Source organism: Alligator mississippiensis, chromosome 7, assembly GCF_030867095.1.
Source record: "Alligator mississippiensis isolate rAllMis1 chromosome 7, rAllMis1, whole genome shotgun sequence".
NCBI classification, from domain to species: domain Eukaryota; kingdom Metazoa; phylum Chordata; order Crocodylia; family Alligatoridae; genus Alligator; species Alligator mississippiensis.
The window spans coordinates 53,859,554-53,885,004 of record NC_081830.1 but is presented as its reverse complement, the minus strand read 5'-3'; the positions used below and the strand labels follow the sequence as shown (position 1 = coordinate 53,885,004).

The 25,451-nt window shown below is 44.3% G+C and overlaps 1 protein-coding gene across 8 annotated transcripts in view; it reads right to left on the bottom strand.

The window, feature by feature from the left end:
* Positions 1-25,451, bottom strand: part of AGFG1 (ArfGAP with FG repeats 1) — a 72,802-nt gene that overhangs the window by 21,822 nt on the left and 25,529 nt on the right. For all 8 annotated transcript variants that reach the window (XM_059730963.1, XM_019491736.2, XM_019491735.2 and 5 more), the window contains exons 2-3: positions 12,077-12,170; positions 365-480 (exon numbers count right to left, since the gene is read on the bottom strand). In XM_059730963.1, the coding sequence (XP_059586946.1) occupies positions 365-480; positions 12,077-12,130 (170 nt within the window). In that variant the 5' untranslated portion in view covers positions 12,131-12,170. The remainder of the gene's footprint in view (positions 1-364; positions 481-12,076; positions 12,171-25,451) is intronic.

The window sequence follows — 25,451 nt, the reverse complement described above, 5'->3', positions numbered from 1 at the left end:
CGCTGGGGAGCGTCAAAAGCTGCAGAGTAAGACAGCACCCAGTTCAACTTCTCAGAAAAAAGAGATCAGGCCAGACAAGTTTATATGCACTATGTCCAACACTGGTTTTTATTATAAGTGTTTGTTCATCAAAATGTTATCCAGACAAGTAGCCTGTTGTAAATGTAATGTTTTAACATCTACAAAAATCTTTTGTAGAGTACAATGCACTACTTAGCTGCCGAGAAGTTAATTTCTCTTCACCTAAAGTTGCACTCAGTTTGGGTAAGAATGAAAAGATTGTTGTCAGTCAAATTATGTGTATTTTTTTTAAAGTCTTGAGCCACTTACAAAAATAGTTCTTATAGAAAAAAAATTACCTTACCATCTTTTCTTTTCATATTTTTCCTGTAGAAATTCCTTTACTTTCTGTGGATCCCTGAAGTCTGGAATTGCCGATGATCTATCATCAAATAATCCTAGCCAAATCTGTTTACACACCTTATTTGGAGAAGATACAGAAAGAAAAAAAGTAAACATTAAAAAAAGTAGAATGTATAAAAATAAGCTGGAAAATTAAGTTTTTAGCTATAAATAGAATGATTAACATTTTTAATATCCATTACCAATCTTCCTGTGAGCTGCCCTTACAAGAGTTAAATGTCAGCCAAACACTGTCAGGAAGTAGAGATGCATCAGGAAACATCTTAGCGTGGACACAGGTTTTACCAGAAAAACCATGCTTTTATCTAGTCCTTCCAGTGAAAAGCCCCAGTGAAAACACAACAGGAGTTTTGCTAATGTACCTGCATCTAAATAAGGGCTTTTGCTGTCATACAAATGTTGATCAGCATGAGGAGCTGCATGTAGTACACAGCTCCATCAGCAAAAGTTTGTAGCATGGATGTGCTCAGACGTAGAGATTTGACTTTACAATCTATCAGAGGAAAGACTGAAGCTTCCTTTCTATCTACATTCCTGACAATGTGATGAACTCTGGTCATCACCAGTAGGTGCGCAGTCCCTTAAAGACAGTCAGCTAGCACTCATTAAAACAATCCCTACATTACTTGATCCTATATTATAGGAAGGGAATAGAGCAATGCCAGTCAATTCATTCAGCTTCTCCTTTTCTTCAGCTACCCTGCAGGGAGTTCAACTCCAAATAGTTTCTCACCCCATCGGTAGATCTAATATCGCTCATAGAACAATCTCTGAAGAGTTCCAGATTATCACCAGCTACTTAGTTCAATGAGATAAGCAGAAACATAACTGATACGGGCTACAACACTGTTGAAGGCTATCTTCCAATACAAAAACAACTTACCTGCACCCTCTGAAGTGTTATTTGAAGAAAGACATGTGTACAAAAAGGATAACTTTTCAAGTATCTAACCCGAGAAAGTTAGGCTTGCAAAACACTCCACATAGGTAAGCTTTTTTCTTGAATTCTGTGTATTTAAATTTTAATAAAGTCACTACTAAAAACAAGAAAAAAAAAATAAAACAAAACAAAAATTCAGCTAAACTAGCTGTATTTCTTCACGTAGAGTTTCAAGGTAAGACACCTCTGCTTCACTTGTGGGCATTATTCCTGGTTTCCCCTGATAAATTGCAAATTCTCCGATTAAGAAAAAAAAATTTCACAAATTCTCTCATAAAAGCCACGAAACCCAATTAAAATGAAAGGCCACTATGTGTGTATGAGTGTGTACGTATGGGCGTGGCCAGTTGAACACAACATATTATTGATATATTTACAGTTTTAAATAGATTTGAAAGCCTACCAATAATATAATGCAATAAATTCTAAATAACTATACATTTTAGTATTTGATTTTTGGGGTTTTTTGTATCATGGAAAAAAAAATCAGAGCTCTCCCTGCCCCCTTAGCTCACAGAACCCAAGTCCAGGCCGCTCACTCCCCATTCACAGCCCCCTGGCCCTGCCAATGATCCTCACACCCCAAACCCCCCACATGCCCCTGACCCCCACCCCACCCTGCCAGAGTGGGCCCCTAGCTGCCAGGGCTACAGGGCCAGGGAGCCTGGTCCGCAGCCCCATGCAGTAGTGTCCAAGTCCCAGGTGCCACCCATGGTGGCAGTTGCTGTGGCAGAGCCTGGCTCCCACTTGCCCATTGGTGGCACAGCAGGAGTGGACCCGGGGGGGGAGGGGGGGGAGAGGAGGTGGCTGCAGTGCACACTTCCAGGGGATCTGAGCTGTGCAAAGTGCAGGGGCAGATTCTGGTTCTCCACCCTGCTGCCCTCTGCCAGGGCCTCAGTGGCTCAGTGGGTAGAACCAGGTGCAGCAGGGCAAAGCCAGGTTGGGCGGGGAGAAGCTTTGTCCTGCAAGCTCCATGCTGTCTGGGCGATGCATCCCCTGCACAACCCACAGCAACGGGTTGCGCAACAGTGCCACTGCCCCACTGCTGTGGGGTGAGCAGAGGGCACATCACCAGTGCAGTGCAAAGCCCGCAGCAGCACAGAGCATCTGCACCCGGCCCCACTCTGCCTTGCTGTGCCAAGTCTCACCTGCCAGGCTGTGGAGGCTCCAGGCAAGGGCAGCAGGGCAAAGAGCCTGAGCCCACAGCAGGCAGCCCACCCTGTGCACTGGTCTGGGGGGCATGGATCCTCCTCCGCCCCCTCCCCCCACGACAAGCTGCTGTACTGCTCCTTGTCAGGGCCCGGCAGCCATGTATTCTGGCCCTGGACCCCAAGCCCCCCAGATCTGCCCAACTCACTTGCTCCCTCTCTAGGAGGGCTTCTTCCTCAAGATTTACCTGGGAGCTGCTCTCCAGGCTGCCCCACCTGCCTGACTGCCCTCCTGCTCCCCACAGCCTTTTGCAGGCTAGCATTCTGCCAGCCTGCAGAGAGCTCTTTGCAAAAGCACAAAGTCTGCATGTTTCTCCATTAAAGTGAAAAATCCATGTTTTCCTCAGGTAAAGGGGGAAACCCACATTTTTCCCAGATCCCATTTATCAATGGTTGTATTAAAAAGAAAAATAAGTATAAGCACAGCCTAAAAAATGTAACAGGCTAGCCTCATTACTCCGCACCTTATCAATGTGTTACCCTTCTGCTAAACAAAGGAAGTTAGACATATACCAAATAAGTTTGAAAATGACTTTCCTGTTAAACTATGAATTGAATGAGTCTGAAATATAGCCTGTAATGACTCTTTAAAAGCAGTCTCGTGTAATAAGCTTTAAACAATAAGGGAGAAATTAATAAAGTGTGGAGTTCTGACCAAGTCTGCATAAGGATGAACCCACCCTATGCTTTGAGCATAAGTACTAGTTCCAAGAAGACATTCAAACACAGAAAGAGGGAATCACTGTCTTTACTTGTTGTTTGCTAGGGACCTCTATGATTTCTAAATATACTTTGATTACTGCCATTTGACCAAGCAAGGAACCATAACACCACATTAATTAAAATTTTAAAAAGTCAGTTATAATATGCAATTCTAAGCTACCTATTAAACACTGACCAGAAAGCAGTGCTGTACTCTAGAGCCAGCAATGTTACAACTCCACTGTAAGCCAAAGCAAAAAACCTCCTTGTGTTTATAAGCAGGCAGAGTCAAAGAAAACATCAGTTCTCTCTGAAGAACTGTTATAAGTGAAAGCACCCCTCTTCAGGTTCTGCCAAACATATACCTTAGCTGTTTTAAAACAGGGAGAGGGATCTGCTGTTGCTCAGGGGTATGCACCAGCTGTTCCCATCCAAGTGTGATGATCTGGTATGAAAATGGAAAAGGTTTATGGCAGTGGAGGCAAGTACGTACTGACCACCAGCAGAGGTATATTACATGCATATTAAGAAAAGATAAAACTACTTCGATTTTAACTTGAAATAAAATGTGCGCGAATTTGAGATCAATTTGAAAAGTGTGAAAACTCAGAATAAAACTGGAATGCATCAACCATGTATTGACAGACATTTTAGCAAGTAAACCTCATCAGTCTTTCTGAAAATTGCATTACAGAAATAAGTTAAATGTTAAAAAAAGCTATTGAATATTTACTGTTTTAATAATAAAATAATTCATCTCGAATGGAGTGCACACTCAATATTAATTCACAAACCCATTAGTTTAGAGGATTTTTAAGGTTCAGTATCAACTTTAAATATGTACCTAAAAAAAAAGTTAGCTCAGTACCTGAAAGGTGCAAGGAAAACCTTCTATACTAGCCCCAGCTGTTTTAAAGAGTTTGAATTCTACCAATCTCTAATCGAGGTCAGAGTCCACTTCAAACTTTCTGTTCCTAATATTGTTCTTAGGTCTCATCAGGACTAGACTTCAGTGCAGTCCTTCATGTCCGTAAGTCAGCATAGTTCAAGCTTTGGCTTCATATTCATGATGCCCAACACATCAGCATAAATGGAAACTTCCTTTTAAATTCTATCCCCCTCCCACAGCTCTCACATTATCTGTATAAAAAAAAAAAAAGGACAGAACATGTCATGTCTCTTACTTTTTCTAGTTTTAGTATTTAGTTCAGATTTCTGTTTACTACTCTATATTTATCAAAGTTTGAGACAGGGAGCCTTGGGGCCGATAAGGAGAAATGGTACATGCCCCAGAAGATTACCATGTTCCTGTATGGCCAAGAAGCTCAGCACTGTACTTAACAGCACAGAGAGATTCATAACAGCCTGCACAACTTGCACACACACAAATGTATTCTCTGCACTCTGGGTTATTCGACCAAGTGACATAAGACAACAGACCCTAACCACTCCTCTGATGCTAGTTTTCTGAGCCCACGGAAAGCCTAGCAGATGAGGTAGGTAGTGTGGCCTTCTGTGTTACAGCAAATTTAACTATGGGATACAGCGAATGAAAATGAAATGGTTGTTCAGAATAATCCTGTCTGAAAACTATTCCTACAGCATATTATACCAGCACCATACAAGTCCCCCACTGGAACAACCTTGACAGAGAAGAATGGGGTCAAGCTGAACAGATTGAGATCTGTATGCAGATGCTTTAAAACAACACTGTACAGGATAAGCATTTTGGACGGCCCCTTGTGCAAATGTGGTGTCCAGCAAACAACACAGCACTTCATAGAAAGCTGCAATCTTTACAAGTGCACAGACAGGGTAGATGGAATCCGCCCACTAAGCAATATTACCAGACAGTGGCTCATAGTTGGCCAGAGGGAACAAGGGGGTGGGGGGTGGGAAGGTATTGGAAACAAGGGCCTTGCATCACAGAGTCTGGGGGCAAGACCAGCAGTGACCAGCTCTGGCCTAGGCTAGACTGCCAGCCCATGGGGGGAATTGAGCAGGGCGTCGCAATGCTTTTCACAGGAAGTTGGCAAAAAGAGACCTACTGTAAGGCACAATGGGATGTGGTACAGACATTTATTCCAGCACTAACTTAGTGCTGAAGTCTGATATCACATCCACCCAGGATTCTCTCAGAGCAGGATCCGCCATTTTTATAGCACTCCATAGGCCTTGACTATCTGTTTGGTTATGGCTGCAGAACGCTTTCAGCACACCTCACAAGAGTTATACTTATTGCATGGTACCTGGCCTAAAAGTCAAGGACCACAGCATTCCACACTTTTGACTGATGTACCCATATTGACAAAAAAAAACAAGCAACACCATCTGTAGACCAGGAAAACTGAGCTTTTGCCAATCTAGCTTATTTTACAAGCAGGAAAGAGACAGTTGGAATAAGCTACACTGGAAAGAGTTTCACTGATAGAAGCCAGGTCCACATTTTAGCATATTGGCAAAGCACTGCTTGTTGTAGATCTGGCCTCCAATGGGTGGCCTCTAACAAGAGATGGAAGACTAGCAGGGTGTATATTACTTGTTTAATACCTAAAAAAGAAAGATTAATTTTCCAAAATTTGGAAAAAGTTTCCCACTTAAACGCCTGGTTTTCTAACATTAGAAGCACAAATTCTAAGTGAAGCACTGTACTTACCCAATACAAGTCGCACACAAATGCAAAGAATTTGAGATTACAACATAACAAAACTGTGTTCCAAAATGAACACTCACTACAGGAAACAGATTTGGAAACAGTTTCCTTACGTAACATGTTGTAACTTTTAGTTAATTTAGCACTTTTGATGTTAACATTTTTTATCCTACTGAAATTAATGAGTAATATTATTACTTGCAGTAGTAACAATAGTTGAAAGCACATCTTGAAGTTTGACTGACTAGATGAAAGCCATAATTTGCATAGTATTATGCAAATAGGTGTTAGGTATTTTTGAAGGCTCTCTTCCCCAAATCCTATCCTCCCCTCCCCCCTCCCCAGTTCCTAAAGCTTTAATTAAAAACTTATGAGTAGGGACCTACCCAAGTCATGGTGAAAAAAAGGGTTTTTCACAGCCCACTCGCAGCACATCAAGCCAAATTTCATGGGCATTTCATGGCAGTCCTGCTCCTCGCCACTGATTGGCAGAGGGCGCATTCACTCAGCCTACATCACTACTGCTTTTTTTGGGTGATTTCATGGGAAACTGCAGCCAATGCCAGATTTCCCAGCAATCACAACAATTGTTTTTGGTGGTTTCCACAAAATCTGTGAAACCATTGATTTAGGTAGGTTTCTACTTCTAAGGGGTGAAAGGGAAGAAGAGAAGGGCAACGCAAAAGAGAAGGGCAAGCGACCTGCTATTTACTGCACATACCTTACCTATTCTCAGTTTTATTTAGTTCAGTACATATAATTCTTTCCACTCACTATATTATAGTTAAATGAACTCAAAACTGAGGGCTAGACTCTGCACATTGTTTGCACCAGATTATTTTTACAAGTTTAGACATCTGTAATTACAGAGCAAAGCTCTGAAAGTAGACCAACCATTATGAAAAGATCATTGTGCTGTAAAAAAAAAAAAAAAAAAAATCTTAAAACCTGTAGTCATCTAAAAAATTAGTCTGTGTAAATGCTTCAAATTTATTTTATTTATTGGTCCTGAAGAGCTAGTATACATTTCTTTTTATAAACTAGGATGCAAAAATGGTGTTTTAATAACAGTATTTGAATTTACACTAATCTGTAATGTTTAGAATCTTCATGAAATATGAAAGTGTTCACAGTCCCTCTTTTTAAAACCATAATTAGCCCTTTCCTTATAATAAGGTTTCAACATACGAATAGATGACAAGGATCACAACAATTCTAGACAGTCTATCATCCAGATTCAGTTATACTTTTACTTGCCAAAACTCACACATTTGACTGCTAGCAACCAAGACCTCTGCTTCATTTCTTGCTCAGCCTTTTCTTTGCCACTGAATCCACTCCAGTGTTGGCCAGCTTTATAAACAGACAAACTATGGAGTTTAGGGTTTACTCAGATGCAACTACAAGTGCACTATAACACTGCAAAAATATAGTTTAATTCTTTGCAACCTGTTTACACAAGCTATACTGGTGCCCTTTTTATGTTTATGCAGTCTATCTATGCAAGACATTTTTTAATCGGTGTCTTGCATGATTGGAAACCTTACAGAGCAGCAGGCTGTTGCTTATGACCCAGCCACTGATTCCCCACTCTGCATCAGGCCTCTGCCTCCCATCCCCAGCAACAGTGGAGAGAGGCAGATTTGGTGGTGACAAGTGCATACCAGAGAGAGAAGAATAGAGCAGCATTACAGAAATAAGTAGGGAGGGCTGTAGGGAGGGGTATGTAGCATAATGCAGGGCATAGAAGTGGGAGGGGGGGGGGGGGGGGGGGGGGCATGTGGAGCCAAGCTGCATACCACCAATTCCTCATAAAACATCCAGCTCAGTCAATTTCCTCTCAATTCACACCAAGCTACAGCCTTCGAATCCATTGGTTTGGCCAGAAGTGTCAATAAAACTGTATGCACACTGTCACCATTGTTCAGAAACTCTCTCTAGGGAGAGAAGCATGAATGGAGGATAGTCACTAGAGGCAATTACAGAGATGCATATTTCCTCCTCCCACTGTGGCAATGTCTCCAATGCACAGTTGGGCACTAGTCACCATGGTAATATCTAAATACTTATATTAGCTTCACTTATATGCATGTGTTTCTATAGTCTTCCCCTTTCATTCTACCTTCCCTTTCTGCGCTTACCCATGTTCGTTGGGGACACATTCCATGCTCCTTTCTGGCAAGGTTATAGCAGGGGTGGCCAACCTGTGGCTTCAGAGCCACATATGTCTCTACAGAACTTAATATGCATCTCCTCAAATCTCTGCACAAGCACACGGTGAACAGCTTCCATTTGCCGCTCGTCGACCGGCTGCTGGGGGACAGCCCACCTGCTCAACCGGCTGCCAGTGTACCCTAACCAAAAAGACTGAAAACCCCTGAACTAAAAACAATCCACACTAAGCTGCAATAAACACTTTTTGCAAGTTACCACGCTTGAATTTCATAAAATCCAATTAAAAATATAAAAATAAATATTTGTACAAAAATCTCTCTCTTCCTATCCAATCTAAACATCACTAAAATATCTGAATGAGTCAGCCTCTCTTTCCCTCCAAACCCCCAATTCTTCTGTCTCAAGAAGTGATTTGATAAACTGCAAGAAACCGCAGTTTAAATACAGAAGAAATAAAGTTAGGAGCCGATACCAAGAAAATTAAGAGTGACAAAATTCTCAGAACTTCAAAGCAGAAATGGGCCAAATTTTCCAAAGAAGATCTAAAAACTAAAAAGTGACTAACATTTGTCAGTTTTGCAAAAGGACAAAGCAAAGACCAATTGCACACTAATCTATCAGTCACCTATTTTGGTTTACAAGTTAGGACAATAAGCAAATAAGTATTTTTTCCTCAGTCCAGGATCTAACACATTGATATTTCTTACTTGAAAAGATGTGAAATAAATGTATCCATACATCTTCCACAGTGAAAAATTGAGTAGTTCCTCACTGAAAACAGTTTATCTAGTCTACTTGTTTCATTTTACCATTTTAAAAAACAGTACCATATAAAATGTCACTTTGCCAGAAACTTGTTGAAATGCAATCTCCCATTAAAAAAGTTTCCTGTTCTCTTACTGATACTTTAGAAGCAGGGGGGAAATGCACTGAAAATCGTCTTACTAGCTAGGTCCTTTAGTTTCTGGAGCATTCTGTTGTAACGTTCACTTCACTCAGTTAGTGCATTGGCCTCAGCTTGTTGTGATACTGAATTTAATCTCCATGTTGTGAAATCTTAAATTTTCAAAGTGCTATAAATTTTTCCATCAATGGAGTAAATTGCTATGGTATATTGTGGCACTTTAAAGGCTTTTGGCACTGTATCAGGCAGCATGAAGTGATTTCCGTAAATAACTCTGTGGATCACTATTTTAGTGGAGTAGTTTGCACCTCTGAGCCACTGCTACAGGCAAGTGAAGACTTTGAAACCATGGACAAAGACAACAGAATAATATTTCTCCTGATAATCCTGAAATTTTACATGAAACGTAAGATTATGCAAAATTATCTCATGGCAAGAAGTGGTTATGGGATTTTGCTGCAGAGGCCACAACTGACAAAGTGCCAAGGGAAAATGGACTGCCAGGCTGCCACCACTACTCCCCTCCAAACACAACATTCAATGACATGACCAAAGACGACCACCACCAAAGATCTATTCCAAGCATCTGCTTAACTGTAACACTACTGATTTTAATATTCAAAAGTCAAGAATATAAGTTTCATAAATCACTGAAAGATCTCTGATCTTGTTAAATTTTTAGTAATAGCTGTCACTGGTCATATATCACTTCACGATTTTATCCCTGAAAGATTTAAGAAAAAATATTTCCCTATTTTGACCCTTAAAGCAAGCTCCTATCAGAGTACCTAATTACATGCTCAGATTGTTTCCTGGCCTGGAAAAAGTATTGGGGAGGTTGGGGGCAGGGGAAGGCCCAGCCCCCTAGTGGAGTGGGGAAAAAGGGGGAGTGGGCCCAGCCCCAAAGTTTGGGGGTGGTGGGGGGGGAGCCAGACAGGCCTCTGTCCCCATCCACACCCCCCGCCCATGGTTCTTGACCGGCAATTGGCTAGTGTACCCGATAATGGCAGAAGGTCTGAGGATTAGGGTAATGTGGTAGAGGTACTGAAGGAGCAGAAAGCTGAGCAGATCAGTCAAGCCAGGGGTCAAGACAAAATGTAACACAGAGCCCCATCACTCCAGTCCCCAGTGCCATCTCTTGGTCTCGAGTTGACCCACACACCACACCAGCATGTACAAGGCCTGGGACACATTGCATGTGGACCAGCTCCAGGACCTGTACTGCATGACACCTGCACAGGGCCAGTGCAGGCTGCTCCTCTCCTTCCTCCCGCCACCACTACCATGTGCTGGATCCAGTGCCTGTTCTAGCCATTCCAGGACCTGAACCACATGCAACACCAGCTCCAGTCATTCTAGGGCAGGTGCCACATAACAGTATGGATCCTGGATTGGCCAGAAAAGTTACTGAATCTGGCATGCAATAGTGGGGTTGTCAGTAAGTCACAAACAGTACACGCTCCAGAACACAAGCCACATGCAATTAATATCCCAAAATGGGCAGGTGGGACAGTTCATGTCCCCTTCCCTCCCCATGCCAGATCCAGCGTCCACCCAGTCCAGGACACACTATCCCCAATTGGCCAGAACAGGAATCAAGTATGGTTCATGTTACAGACTGGCCAAAGCATGTGATAGATCTGGCATGCAGGGGTGGGGGGGTGGGGGGGGGGTGAGGGTGTCCATGGGCCTGATCCAGCTCTCAGGGCTGGCCCAACAGCATTCATCCAACCTGTTGACTGGTCCTGAACCACATATCTGACCTATAGGGGCAGATAAGTTTGACACCCCTAGGAAAAGGAAAAGGAATAAGAGTGGCACTCAGGGAGGGTACAGGAGGCTAATTTGTGGTACAACTGCCAGAATGATTGGGCCCTCACTGTAACAGAACTAGAAAAGTACATACTGCCTCGCTCAAACAATACAGGAGTTGCAGCATTTAAAAAAAACCAAAACAAAATAAAAAAAAAAATGGTGTCAGTTAATATTTCAAGGAGTCAATTAGACCTTCAGTATGGGGACAAACTGAACACTGAACATAGAAGCAAGGTTCTGGTTCTAGAAATCTGGATCTCACTATATTAGTGAATAGTAAGGCTGTGCAAAATGTCCATATTTTGATTCGGTTTCAAATTTGTCTGTTTCGGAGGACTGTGATTCATTTCGGCGTTTCGGATCATTGTCCTGTTTAGTTTCAGCCTAATCTGTTTTGAACAGGCTGCAAGGGAAGCTTCACAAAGCCCTCCTGCCCAGCTGGTCAGAGCTTGGAACCGGGGGCTGCAGGCCCCAGTAGGGAGCAGCATGGGGTCTTGTGGGTGACTCATCCGGGGGAGGACCGCTGCCCTCCATGCAGGCAAGGAGACTTCTGTGCAGATATCTAATCCCTGTCATGCTGGGTTGTGGGGCAGGAAAGCAGAGCAGAGTGGTGAGCAAGGCTGCTGGTCTCTGCTGTGCGACCCAGCTCTGCAGGGAGCAGAGATCTGAGCCAGGGGTCTCCTCACCACCACTGCCTGCCCCGGATCTCTGCTCCCTGTGGAGCCAGGTCGTTGGGCAGAAACCAGTACTGCCCCTGCCAGAAGTGGTATACCTGCCAGAGAGACTGCCTGCCCCATATTGCCGGGGCAGGCAGTGGCACCAAGGAGACCCCCGGCACATATCTCTACAGAGCTGAGTCGCGCATCAGGGCAGCAGTGTACAGCTGTTTCCCTGAAAGCCCGGCTCCGAAACTCCAAAGTTTTCCTGAATGTTCTGGATGCCTTGTTTTGTTTTGGAGATATGTTTTGGAGCCTTCCGTTTTGATTCAGATTCGGTGTTTCAGGTGCCAAAATGGCCCAAAACTCCTCTGAAGTGAAGTGGCTGCTGAAATTTCACGCAGCCCTAGTGAATAGTTTAAGTTCCATAATGTTTCACTATGGTTAAAAAAAAAAAAAAAAAAGTTATTTAAAGAAGGCCCATTCAGATGACTAAATGGTTCAATTTATTTTGGACTTAGTGTCCAACTGTTCACTTGAATAGCTATAAAAGGATAGACTCCAGCAACAACAAAATTCCATAAGTTAAAAAGCACTTACTTCATTTCCATGTTTCTGTAGAAATTCTATTTCCTGTTGTGTGAATGTGGTCATGGAGATTGACTTCACTCTGTGGGGTGGATTTAAACCTCTCCTATTAAAAAAAGTAAAACAAGTGCTTAAGTCAGTGCTCTGGAAATCCATCATTTATACAGTATCATTTCTATTTTTCCCTGAACAGAACCACAATTAAAACCAACCCTTATTAGCCTGAAGAGATGACCCCAAGAAAAAATACTCCTACTTCAGTCTAAACCTTGTGGATGGTCACACTAAATATTTAATGCCACACACACACTTAACGAATGTGGAAATCAGAAGTCCAACACTCAGAAGTTAAGCAGTCCCATTTCAGCTTCATCCTTTTGGACACATGCTTTATAGCAGAGGTTTTCAGCCACTGGCTGGGCCACGGTGCGTTGGCTGCCAGGTCGTGGCCTGAGCCCCTACTCGGACCCCCATCTGTCTGCTCAGGTGAGCAGCTTCTGGAGTTAAAGCTGAGCTTCCCGGATTAAAGCTGTGTGGTGGGGCAATCCCTGGGAGGGAGGAAGCTGGCTCCACAATACCCGTCCTGCTCCTGCCATTCCCCCTCCCCACCCCACCATTACAATTGCAAATTAATTTCATAGACTCTGCATCCAGTTTCAGTGGCACTGCACATACTCTTCCACTAGGCAGAGAGACTGATATAGACCTGGTAGATTAGTCTACTGCACGGGGGGGGGGGGGGGGGGGGGGGGGGGAGGAGGGGGGGGGGAGAGGAGATGATGTAATCCATTTTCTATCAAAGCCACTTCCCTTTCTTTTTTTACTTTCCCCAGTGGTTCTCAATCCCCCTTTCATGACAGCCAGTCTACCCTAACCCTCCTTCCCAGTTGCAAGTTTCTTTTCCCTCCCCTGCCACCTTCTATTCCAAGTTTTACCCACAGGCTCTTTAATCCAAATTACTTTTCTGCACATTTGGCTCACACCCCCTCTGCTTCTTCCTCCTCCATGCTGCCGGGGTAGTGGCATAGCAAAGAAAAGGTATCATTTGAAAGCACAGGAAAAAGGTACTACCTGCTGCTAAAGTAGGTGTTCAAACCCAGCACAGCCCATAGGAGCTTAGCAAAGAAAACATATAGAAAACTAGGTTGTGCCTTGGACTGGAGCAAGCTGTGCTAATGCTATTTTCAGGAAAGCATTCTTCCTTCACTTATCTTAGGCAAACCTGTTGGGAGGGTTTTTGGCTTGCTTTGTTTTTGCTTTCAAACAGCCTGAAGCAAACACTTCACACAGGGGAAATGTAACCGAGTTTGGTAAAGTTATAAAATCCTGCTTTTAGATGCTAATTAGTGAGAAGTGTTAGGGAACCTTACTAGATGGGGTGACCAGTGCTACCTTTTTCATCATCATTTAAAACACTTCTGCAAGTATGGAAGATGCATTCAAACAAGCCATAATTTTCTAAAGTAACAAACACAATCTTCACAGTGGCAAAATTACTTCTGCCTAGACTAGGGGTAGGCAACATTTTTTGGCCAGAGTGCCAAAAACCACCACAGTGCCTACCTTGGAAGGTGCCAGAGTGCTGGCATACCAGAAAAACAGTGAGGGCAGGGGGTACATGGCAGAATGCCCTGCTTGTGCCCCTTGTCCCCCACTCAAAGCCCCTGCCCCCTCAGCCCTGCTCATGACCCTTGCCCCCCAGCCAAAACCCATGCCCCCCAGCCTGGGCTCTGTGATGTCAGCACCTACCCAGAACCTGGGCCAGCTGTAAACATCTGCTGCCTCTGCCCCAGACTTGGCCCCGGCCCCCAGGGAGGCAGCACATACCGGCAATGCCTCCCACTGTGCTACCCTTGCTGCTTCTGCAAATCAGCGCTGGAATGCAGCCCGGCAGGGCACAGCGCGAGGCACAGAAAGCTGCCTGCTCCCCGATGCCCTGCCACACTTCCCCTGCAGGCAGGGGCACAACTCTGCACTGCTGCCCACACCGCTCTTGTGCACACAGGCAAGTGTGGCAGGGCAGCAGGGACCTGGGAGCAGGCAGCTTTCTGCACCCTGCCACACCAGGTTCCAACACTGCTTTGCAGAAGTGGCGATGGCAGCACAGCAGAGAGCACTGCTGGTATGTGCTGCCTCCCTGAAGCCCGGGGCCAGGTCTTTAGCTGGGGCCGGGAGGCAGCAGATTTTTGTAGCTGGTCCAGGTTCTGGGTAGCTGCTGATAGCCACGCAGCCCAGCTGCTTGCAGCAGGGCTTTCACGGGAGCAGCCTGGGTTCCATGGCAGCTAACCAGAGCCAGGGACAGCTGCAGCCAGGAAGCTACGAACAGCTGCTGCCCTCCTTCCCCAGGCATAGCTGTCTCCTGTCCCCAGGAAGGCAGCAGGTACTGGCACTGAGCCCATTGGGGCGGGGAGGCAGCAGCTGTTTGTAACCTCTGGCTGCAGCTGGCCCCAGCTCTGGGTAGCTGCTGACAGCCACAGAGCTGGGGCTGCTCCCAGCAGCCTCCCAGCTTCCTGCTGGGAGCAGCTCAGGCTCCCGGCTGGCAGCAGCTACCCAGAACTGGGGCCAGCTGCAGCCGCGAGGCTAGCAACAGCTGCTGCCTCCCCGGCCCCAACACATGATGAGGAAAATGGCTGTGCGCGCCATGCTCGGCACACGTGCCGGGGATTGCCGACCCCTAGCCTAGACCATACTGGAATCTCATATACTTCACAATAGTTTACATTAATACAAATAAGCAATTCTTATTTCTTAGTGGTTACAGTGCCAATTCAAGCTGATAAAAAATGTGAAAAATAAATACTAGAATGACCTCAAGTCAAGCATCAGTGACCTTAAAGACCAACGGTTTCCCTTAAAGGGGAAAAAAACCAAAACAAAACAGAATAGAAAGATCAGAAGAAACCAGCTGAAAGTGTTCTTTCAGTTGTGTTGATAAAGGATTAAAAAGCTTGTCCCACAGAATTTGTTGGATTTAGTTTGTCTCTTTTATGGAGAGTTGTCTTTCTAGCCACAATCTGACAAACACAGGAAACAGTACCACAGTAGAGAAACCATTACAATATTCAAAGGAATATTAAACCTCTCTTCAGACTCAGGCTCCACTCTAATTAGGAATAACCTAATTTTGCTTTTCTTTAATTTTAAAACATCTTGGACCTTCCTTGGTATTTCAAAATATCTTATCTGGGAGATTTAAACATTAGTAATCAATTCTTCACCACAAATTTGAATTGACATAGAAAATGAGTTCCTCTGACTTCTTTTGGCAAAATATGCAAGTACTGATAGAAAGAAGTATTCTGCCAACAGAGAGAGATGGGAAATTGAAGGTTTCCTACAAATGGCAAAGAGCAACAGAAGAGAGACGCTGCAAAGACATAAGACAGAAGAAAGCTAGGTGATTTAGAAATACACATACACATACTTTTTTTTTTTTTTTTTTTAAATAGCTAGGACCATGTTTGTAGACATTATGCAGCATTAAAAAAAAAACCACAAAAAACTAAATTACTGGACTTCATTTATTTCACGTTCAGCTCAGATAAGAACCTTAAAGCACAAACTACTTTGATGCTTAGATCTGTAAGCAATTTCTTTAACAGGACTTGGTATTTCTCATAGGCTTGCTGTTTATTTTGTTTAGTGGATTTACTAGGTTGCATAATACACACACACACACACACTTATTATGGGTAAGAAAAGGAGTACATTTAAAAAAAAGTAAATATATTATGTCAGATACTGACTGGAACACTAAACTAGGGATACAGCAGTCAGAAATGCCTACACCACTAAGTTAATGGACTTTAAACTTTTAAGTCACTTCTGAAAATAACTCAAGACTTAGGTAAAATATTGATGATTAACATTTTACCTAAAATATGCAATGAGTTCAGGTGAGAGTACAATAAAAGTAATAATTGTAATGCTAAACCACTCGCAGTTAAAAGCCATGGGAACGCTTATATGCGGGCATTTGCCATGGATAAAGTTTTCAAACCTGAACACCTAATCTCCAACAGCTATGCTTCATTTACTGAAAGGAGCCCAACTAAATATTTGGGAGGCATGGAGGTGTGAAAACACTGGACAATCTTTGCAGCAACACATGGGAAATCAGAAAAGCAGCAAAATCACATTTGAATTTGACAGAGCTGGAAACTTCTGCTTTTTCATTAAGTAAGCCTTTCTAAATTAAAATAAAATATGCATTGCTCCCCAAAACAATCATTGTGTCAGGTATTCTGGCTGTACAAGATAGAAGATAGAGTTAAGATTCCAGAGCAATAGCTGTCAAATCTCATCAGGACTCAAGGCACTCTCAGGAAAGTGCCAGCTCTTATCTTTCACTCATTTCTTGACTACAAAAAAAGTATGAAACACTTTGCAAAGAACTCTGAGAGACCACAACAGGAGAGAACTAGGGGTGCACCAATAAAGACTTTTTGAACCGATACAAATGGTCGATTATTGGCCAGCCAAAAAAATCGACCAATACCCATCTGATTGCTGATATGCAGCCTGGCAGCTTGGAGAGTAGCATCCGGGTCAGAGCAGATAGAGGCCCCTGTGGTGAGGGGAGTAGGGCTGGGGCTGCCAAACCTGGACAGGGCAGGGCACAGCCCGGTGGCTCATCTAGAGGGTGCCAGAGAGCGGCTCCTGCCACTGCACCAACCCCCAGGGGAGGCATGGAGGGCACGTGCCTCTCGAATCTGTGCATGGGGCGAGGGAAGGAAGCTGCTGCACACTCCCAGGCTGCACCAGGCTTTTCCCTGGGCAGGGTGAGGTGGGCAGTAGCAACGGGGGGGGGGGACGGCGTGTGCTACAGCACTGGCTCCCTTTCAGCGCTGTTGCCTCCTGCCCCACCCAAGTGCAGCCACCAGAAAGAGGTCGGTGCAGCCCACAAACGCATAGCAGCAGCCCGCTTCACCCCCATGCACAGATCTGGGGGGCACATGCCTCCCCCAGGGCAAATTGTTTGCAGCAGTGGGGGCCCCTCCTCACTTCTCCCTGCATGAGCTGCTGGATCACCCCAGGTGGGCAGCACCTGTCCCTGCCCCAGCCCCACTGCCTCCCTCACTGCGGGGGTCTCGATCTGTGCCCCCCATGCTCCCCCACTTGATTTACTGGCCAGATGCCACTCTCCATGTACCCATGCTGCACTCTTGGCTGCATGCATGTACACATGGCATTTATCAGTAACATTATTGGCCACATCAGCTAAAAGAAGTTGATTGCCAATAATGTCAATTTTCCTTTTATTGGTGCCGATACGATATGGACCAATGTATCACTGCACCTCTAGCAAGAACATTTTTGACACTATGGATTCTTATTTGGAATTTCTGTATTTTTTATCTTTTGAATAATAGGTAAGTGTTTGCATACCACATACTGTTAAATATTGCATGGTGCCTTGCAGCACCCTAGATGGAAAAAAAAATGGCTGTTCTAGATAAAATGTTTCTGACATTTCAGTATGCTATAAGGCAGGGGTCAGAAACCTTTTGGAGTGGGGGATCTGTTTCTAACCCAGCCCGTGCCAACATTTCTCCCTCACAACCGGCTACCACATGGGTGAGCTGGATAAAATAGTTGTCAATCCCCGGTACAAGAGATAATATGTGTTCAATTACCAACTAGCAATGTGAACGTTACTTTATTAAGAAAATGGGTCATTTAATGGCAACCCACATTTGAGAGTATAGTATATCTTGGTGTAAGAAAGCAACCTGTCTTTACAAAGTATTTGTAACCGGGTTAGAGTGCTTCTGGAGGGGCTGGGAGTGTTCAAGTCAGCAGGTCCAGATCCTCAACACCCTGGGGTGGAGAGCGAGCTAGCAGGGGTTATTGCAGGGCCCTTGGCACGGCTTTACGAGCGCTCGTGGTGCTAAGGCCAGGTGCCAGGTGACTGGAAGACAGCCAATGTGGTCCCCATCTTTAAGAAAGGGAGGACCCGGGCAACTATAGGCCCGTCAGTCTTACCTCAATCCTGGGGAAACTCTTTGAGAAGATCATCAAGGAGCACATCTGTGATGAGCCAGCATCAGGGGTGATGCTGAGAGGCAACCAGCACGGTTTCATTAGGGGTAGGTCATGTCAGATCAACCCGATTGCCTTTTACAATCATGTCACAAAAGCATTGGATGCAGGTGTCGCCATGGACGTAGTCTTTCTGGACTTCAGCAAGGCCTTTGACACTGTTTCTCACCCCATCTTCAATAAAAAACTAGGCGACTGTGGCATCGATGCCTACACGGTCAGATGGATTGCGAACTGGCTGAAGGGTTGTACTCAGAGGGTGGTGGTGGATGGGTCATATTCGACCTGGGGGGAAGTGGGCAGCGGAGTCCCCCAGGGCTCGGTCCTTGGGCCCGCGCTGTTCAATTGCTTTATCAGCGATTTGGACGATGGGGTGAAAAGCAACCTGTTCAAATTCGCTGATGATATCAAAATCTGGCGTGAGGTGGGCACATTAGCAGGGAGGGAAAGACTGCAGAAAGACTTGGATAGGTTGCAGGGGTGGGCTGACAAAAACAGGATGCGTTTCAATATGGACAAGTGCAGGATGCTGCACTTGGGCAGCAGTAACCGGCAACACACTTATAAGATGGGAAACTTCCTTCTTGAGAGCAGAGGTAGAAAGGGATCTTGGAGTCATCACTGACTCCAAGATGAACATGGGCCGACAGTGCGAGGTCACAGTCGGCAGGGCAAACCGGACCCTATCATGTATCCACAGGGGCATCTCAAGAAGGGCCAAGGAGGTGATCCTCCCCCTTTATGCAACACTGGTCAGGCCACAGCTGGAATACTGTGTCCAGTTCTGGGCACCCCACTTCAAAAGGACAACATTGAGAGGGTCCAGAGGAGGGCCACCCGCATGATCTGGGGACAGCAGGGCAGACCCTACAATGAGAGGCTACGGGACCTATACCTGTTCAGCCTTCACAAGAGAAGGCTGAGGGGGGACCTTGTGACCATCTATAAACTCACTAGGGGGGGACCAGAAGGGTTTGGGGGAGACCCTGTTTCCCCTAGCTTGTTTCCCCAGGGATAACAAGGAATAACAGTGCCACAAGTTGTTGGAGAGTAGGTTCAGATTAGACATCCGTAGGAACTACTTCACAGTTAGGGCAGCTAGGATCTGGAACTAACTTCCAAGGGAAGTGGTGCTGGCTCCTACTCTGGGGGTCTTTAAGAAGCGGCTCGATGCCTACCTGGCTGGGGTCACTTGAGCCCAGTTTCTCTCCTGCCCAGGCAGGGGGTCGGACTTGAAGATCTACAAGGTCCCTTCCAACCCTACTTCTATGATTTGATGTTATCAGAAAAATCATATCAAGCCTTATAAAGAGACAATGGAAAGAAAAGGAATTATAGAGGCAGGACCGTTTATAACCTACACTGGGAAGACCAATTACAGATGCCTAATTCACAGACTATTATCATTCTACTTCATTGCAGGAATGTAATGCAATTCTACTTCATTGCAAGAATAGATTTGGTATCTGGAGAAGACTACGTAGAACAGAATTAAGCCTGTTACACTATTTACCTAGGAGACCAAAGTTAGAGAGCTATTGCTCACTTCAACTTAAAACAGTTGGCCTTGGTTATTACCTTTTCAACACTGAAGATTTTGTTGGGCTGGGTAAGAAAGTTACATGCTTGAGTGGCTAATGCACTCATTACAACATGAAGTAAAAATGGTCAAGGGTAGACATTTATCTGTAGACATGCAGAGCTCAAGTCACTTCAGTTCCATTCATGTACAAATGCTAGATTAACATAGCAAACTCTACTTCAGCATCATACCAGCATTTTTTAGCTTCCTTTTAGTTACCGCTGCTACAAAAACCTCTAGTCAATAAGGCCAGAGCTCATTTTTGGTTATTTCTCCTAACCATTCCTCAGGTTGTGGCCTTTATAACTTAAACAACAACAAAACATAAATAAAAGCTTATATGCATGTTAACACTAAGACACAGAACACCACAAAATTTCTTTTCATGCTTTCACCTTACAATACTACTCCTCCCCCCCCCCAAAGTTTTTCAGTAGGGTCTTTGACCATTCTGCCTTTCAAGTCATCATGCCTGTGTTTCTGAATAGCAGCAAAGATCTAATTAAATAAAGAAGACATGCATACGATTCCCTTTGCTAGCTAGCAAATATTCTGTTTCTTTCTCTAATGGTTTTGTTCATCGAGACTGTGTTCACTGGGTGTAAAAAGAAAATCATTATATCAGAAACAGAATATATAATAAGTTACACAAAAGTTACACAGAAACATAATTCTCTGATGTATTTATACAGTGGTGGCTAAAGAATAAGGTAACTTAAAGGTGTGTGCTTATTACTATGAGTATACTAGCAAACAGTCTGACTGAAAGAAGTCTCAACATGTATACATAACGTAGATCAAAAGTACCTATATTCAGACTCTGCACAAACTTACAATTCAGCCTGGAAAAAACTACTGAAATTTCATATATAAGAAATACTAAAATAAAGAGTAGTAAAATACTGTAGAATACACATGTACCAAACAACTTGTTTTAAATTGATTTGATGTATTCAAGATACAAAACTAAACAAGCAAACAGAATTAATTCTTGAATGTATTAAGTAATGTAGCATTTAAACACTTAGAGCAGAAGTAGGCAATGTTTTTTGGTCGGAGTGCTGAAAACCCCCCACAATGCCTACCTTGGACAGTGCCGGAGTGCCGGCATGGCAGAAAAACAAAATGAGGGCAGGGGGTACAGGGCAGGATGCCCTGCTTGTGCCCCTTGGTCCCTACCCAAAGCCCATGCCCCCCCAGGCCCGCTGACCCGCAGCCTGCTACCCTGCGGCTGGCAGGAGTTACCCAGAGCCGGGGCCAGTTGCAAACCAAACAGCTGTACCGGGATCCAGAGCCCAGGCATCAGCTCCAGCATCCGCTCTGGCCACAGCTCCATGCTGGCAGCAACTGTATGGGTACCTGGGGGCAGACAGCAGGGCAGCGCAGCCTGCCCTGAGGTGCCTATGCAGTCGCCACCAGCACGGAGCTGATGCCGGAGCTGTGGAGCCCAAGCGCAGCTGCTTGCAACCTGCCTACTGCAGCTGCCCAGAGCCCAGGCTGGCTACAAACAGCTGCACCAGGCTCCAGAGCCAGTCACCAGCTCTGTGCGGGAGTGGGGAAGAGACCGGGGTTGTGCCACCTCATGCCCCTCCCCTACCACTCGCTCTGATGCACAGGTACACATGCCAGTACAGAGCTGATGCTGGGGCTCCGGAGCCTGGCACAGCTGTTTGCTGCCAGCCACAGAGCCTGGGCTGCTCCCAGCTCTGGGATGCTGCAAGCCCTGCTAGGGGCAGCCCGGGCTCCAGCAGCTACCCAGAGCCATGGCTGGCCATGGCATGCTGAGCAAAATGGCCTCACGTGCCATGCTCAGCATGCATGCCGGGGGTTGCCAACCCCTGACTTAGAGGTTGAATAGGTTTCATTTCATACTTATACCCGACAGCTTGGAGAGCAGAATCCAGCCAATAAGTCTGTGGCAGACAAAGGGCATGGGGTGGGAGGGAAGCAGATCAAGGTCCCCATGGTAAGGGAGGGAGTGGGGCAGGGGTAGGCGTTGTCCAACCAGGCTGGTAAATGTGACCCCGCCAGGAGCAGGACAGACCCATGAACAGCTCCTCCAGGAGCATGGGGTATGGGTGGCCAGCTCCCAACCACCGCATGCATCACTGGAAGAAGGCATGGGGGGCACATGCCACCTGGATTTGTGCATGGGGGAAGGGTGGGTGGCCCACTGTGGGCTTGGGGCCAAGGGCTGTGCCAGCCTCTTCCCAGCAGAGGGACAGGGCCAGGGCTGTGCTCAGCATGGGCAGGGGCAGGGAGGAGCAGTGCACGCGCTGGGAGGGGTAGCTGTATAAAGTTTTGGGGTGGCTATAGCCCATCCCATAGCCACTCCTTCCAGTGCCGCTGCCACCTGCCCTGCCCCCACCTACTCAGAGCACAGCCCCAGCCCAGCCTCCCTGCTGGGAAGAGACTGGCACAGCCCCTGGGCAGCTTGCCCTCGCCTTGTGTGCAAATGGGGGGGGGGGGGAGAATGACATATGCCCCCCATGCCTCCTCCAGGGATGTATGCAGCAGCAAGGAGTGTCCCCCCGTCCCCACCCTCCTGCACGAGCCACCTGCGGCTCCACCCCACTCCTGGCAGGGTTGCATTTACGGCCCTAACTGGGAAGCACCTGCCCGATCCACTCCCTCCCTCACTATGGGGGCCTTGATCAGCATCCCCACGCCCCTTCTCCCCCCACCACAGCTTAATTAGTAAGCCACGCTAATTAAAAGTGCCCGCACATCATGTATCAGCAGGTCAGTGAAGAAAGCCCGAAACTCAGGACATATGGCTGCAGTGCTCATTTGATGTACCTCTTAGCCAAAGACTTCAGCTCTCCAGAAATAAAAAGCCAATGTTGGTGAAATTGCAAAATGCTTCTATTAACAACTACTTTTTCAGCAGCTGCTCTGAAGAAAGTTTGGTTCCTCCCCTAACTCTCCCACAAGATATGCGATGCAAGTCAGCAGTGGACTGTTTTGAGCAATATATTGAGAACTGGCCTAATCCGATTACAATTTGTGAACAAAAATCATGACAAAATAGATGGAACTGTCAAAGCCAAAGTTCTCAACACTGGGCTAAAGAGAAATGTAGGATGTATGCTGACTATCCTGAAGTCTATTTCCATAGCCTTGAACTAAGTGCAGGGAAATGGCTGTTTTATTGCTGATGCTGTTGAAATTTGGAAGGAACTGAGTGAGAACTTGAAGAGAGAAATATACAATGACAGTTAAATTACAGGCATTAAAAAAAAACTGAATGGATCAAGCACAATCTCTAGCTCATTTTCTTGCCAATAATCTCAATACTTGGTACCAGGGTCAATCCTTAACCGCTGAAGAAGAGGAATTGGCTATGACATGGACATCCAGCAACCTTCCCTCCATAGTAAGAGGATGGCTAAGGGTGAACCAACCACTGAAGTATACTATAAAAACATACTAGTTTATTATAGTAAAGTATAATACATTTCAGAGCTAAGGGTGAACCATTGAAGAAATATATGTTTGCTGATGAGGTTTTAAAGAAAGTCACATCAGTGAACTGGTGGAAATCACTTAAGCACCTGAATCCATCAGAGACTATTGAAGTGATAATCCAGCTTTTAAGAGTAGTAGCTTCTTCTGCAGGTAGAAAGAATATTTTCTTCCTTTGGACTAATTCGTTCTAAATTGAGAAACTGCCTCAGAACTGAAAGCAGGAAAAGTTGTTTTTCTTCTCCAGTCTATGAATTAAAAAAAAAAGGAAGATAAAGACTGAGTTTACAGCATAACCCAGTATTTTAAGTTTGCCATGTTGACCTGGCCTGGCTGAAACAACGTATTTAATCTTTGTTAAAAAACACATTTTACTCTTATAAATGAAATAGCTAAAAATTCAAAAATACACATGCTTGTTTTGTTAAAATAATTATACATGCTTGCTGTTGAAGAAAAATATCCAAAATACATAAACCTTGTTGCCCTCCTAATATACTGTGGCAAAAATATCCCCCACATATCCATAATTAATCTAGTGAATTGGAGATAGCTCATCTCCCAATCACTTCACAAGTATCTGCTTCAATTAGCTTTGGTAAATAAAATAAGTGAATTATGATTTTCTTTTCTGATACAGCTGCAAAATTAATCTGAAAAAAAATATAAAAATAAATCACTGCCTTAAAGTATAGTACCATCTAAAAATGATACCTACATCTGAGTTGTGAATAATATGTACTAAAGTTATAAAACAAACAAACAAACAAAGAACGTAGTTTCTGTAGAAGACAACGATTAAATCAAGGCTTCCTGACCAGCAATTTGAATCAGACCAAGCCTAGAACATCCTATGTTAATTGGTTAATCTGCATTCTCCCTCTTAGACATTCAATGCCAATGTTTATTTTCATTATTAAAAGTCTATTAAACTAAGACTTAGCACCTAGAAGAGATCACAAAGTTTGGAGAACCAGATTCAGCACAATAACCTTGACTCTATTTGAGCGTTTGATTTATCATCCAGGATAATATTCAAAAAGGTGGACGTCGGGAATGAAAGAAGAAAAAAAAAGTTCCATGCCATGGCATAGATAGAATTTTTTCTTCTTCCAAGAAAACAAAAAATCCTATAAATCTTTATTTAGAATTCAAAACCAGAATTTAAAATAAAACCTAAAACATTTTAGCGATAAGACTATCCTCATAACACTTCTTAAATACATTAAAAGATAAGACACTGATACTGCACTAACAGTGAACATAAACATACCTGAGAGATTATACTGCACGAACTAAAGATGCCAGAGCTTTTAACAAGGTAGAAAATGCTTTCGTTTTATCTATAGCGAGGTGTTCTTAAGCATACCATTTGGTTCACTAGAAAGTTAGTGAAAAGCTAGCAAACAGAAAAGGCCCAGCAAGCACCACCCACTAAGCTCTGCTGACATAGATGAGCTAGTTCAGGTGTAATAGACTGCAGTTGTATAACTGTATGTTTACTTGTTACTAAAGAATAGCCAGAAACAGCTTTCTAGAGCTATTGTTTCCAATTCTATTACCTTTCCCTACCAAGGGGGGGGGGGGTGGAAAATCAGTATCCATGCATTAACAACACTTGTGGAGGCAGTGTTTTCTATTTCAAAGTAGAGATAACATCAGTACTATATCTTCTCACATATATCATGCACCTTTTCTACCCAAAAACCAGCTGCTCGAAATTTCAATTCACATTATATATGTGAAAAAAGTGGTCAGAACAGTTTCTGGCTTACTGAGTAGAAGTCAAGTCAGCAGGCAGCTCACGAGTGGAACAATGAGCAGGCTGAGCTCCCTAGGTGCTGCTACTCAGTTGCTTTAAAAAGGTGAATGTTATATACAAGAAAATATGGCAATTTAAAATATTGGCAAGATACAATTGTTTCTAGATAGAGACAGTAAAATAGTGTTAGATTCCTATTTGTATTCTATAATTGGAATGAGGCTGGATTACTTATTCATACCACACAGGGATAAGGCAGTATTTTCCGTTCCAAACTAATGATGTTTGACAGTATCTACAGTCTTTAATACTGGAAAACTGCATCTCAAGAGGGGTTTTGTTTTTTTGTTGTGCTCAATTTCCAGTAAGTTCTCCGAGTCATTTATGTTAATTTTTAATCAAATACAGAATACTGGAAGAGGAGACTGAAAAAGGCTATCACTGTGCCAACATTTTAAAGTGTCAAAATGAGATACCCGAGTAATTACAGGCTAGTTAATTCCAGGCAAAAATTATGAAGAGCAGATCCAGAATTC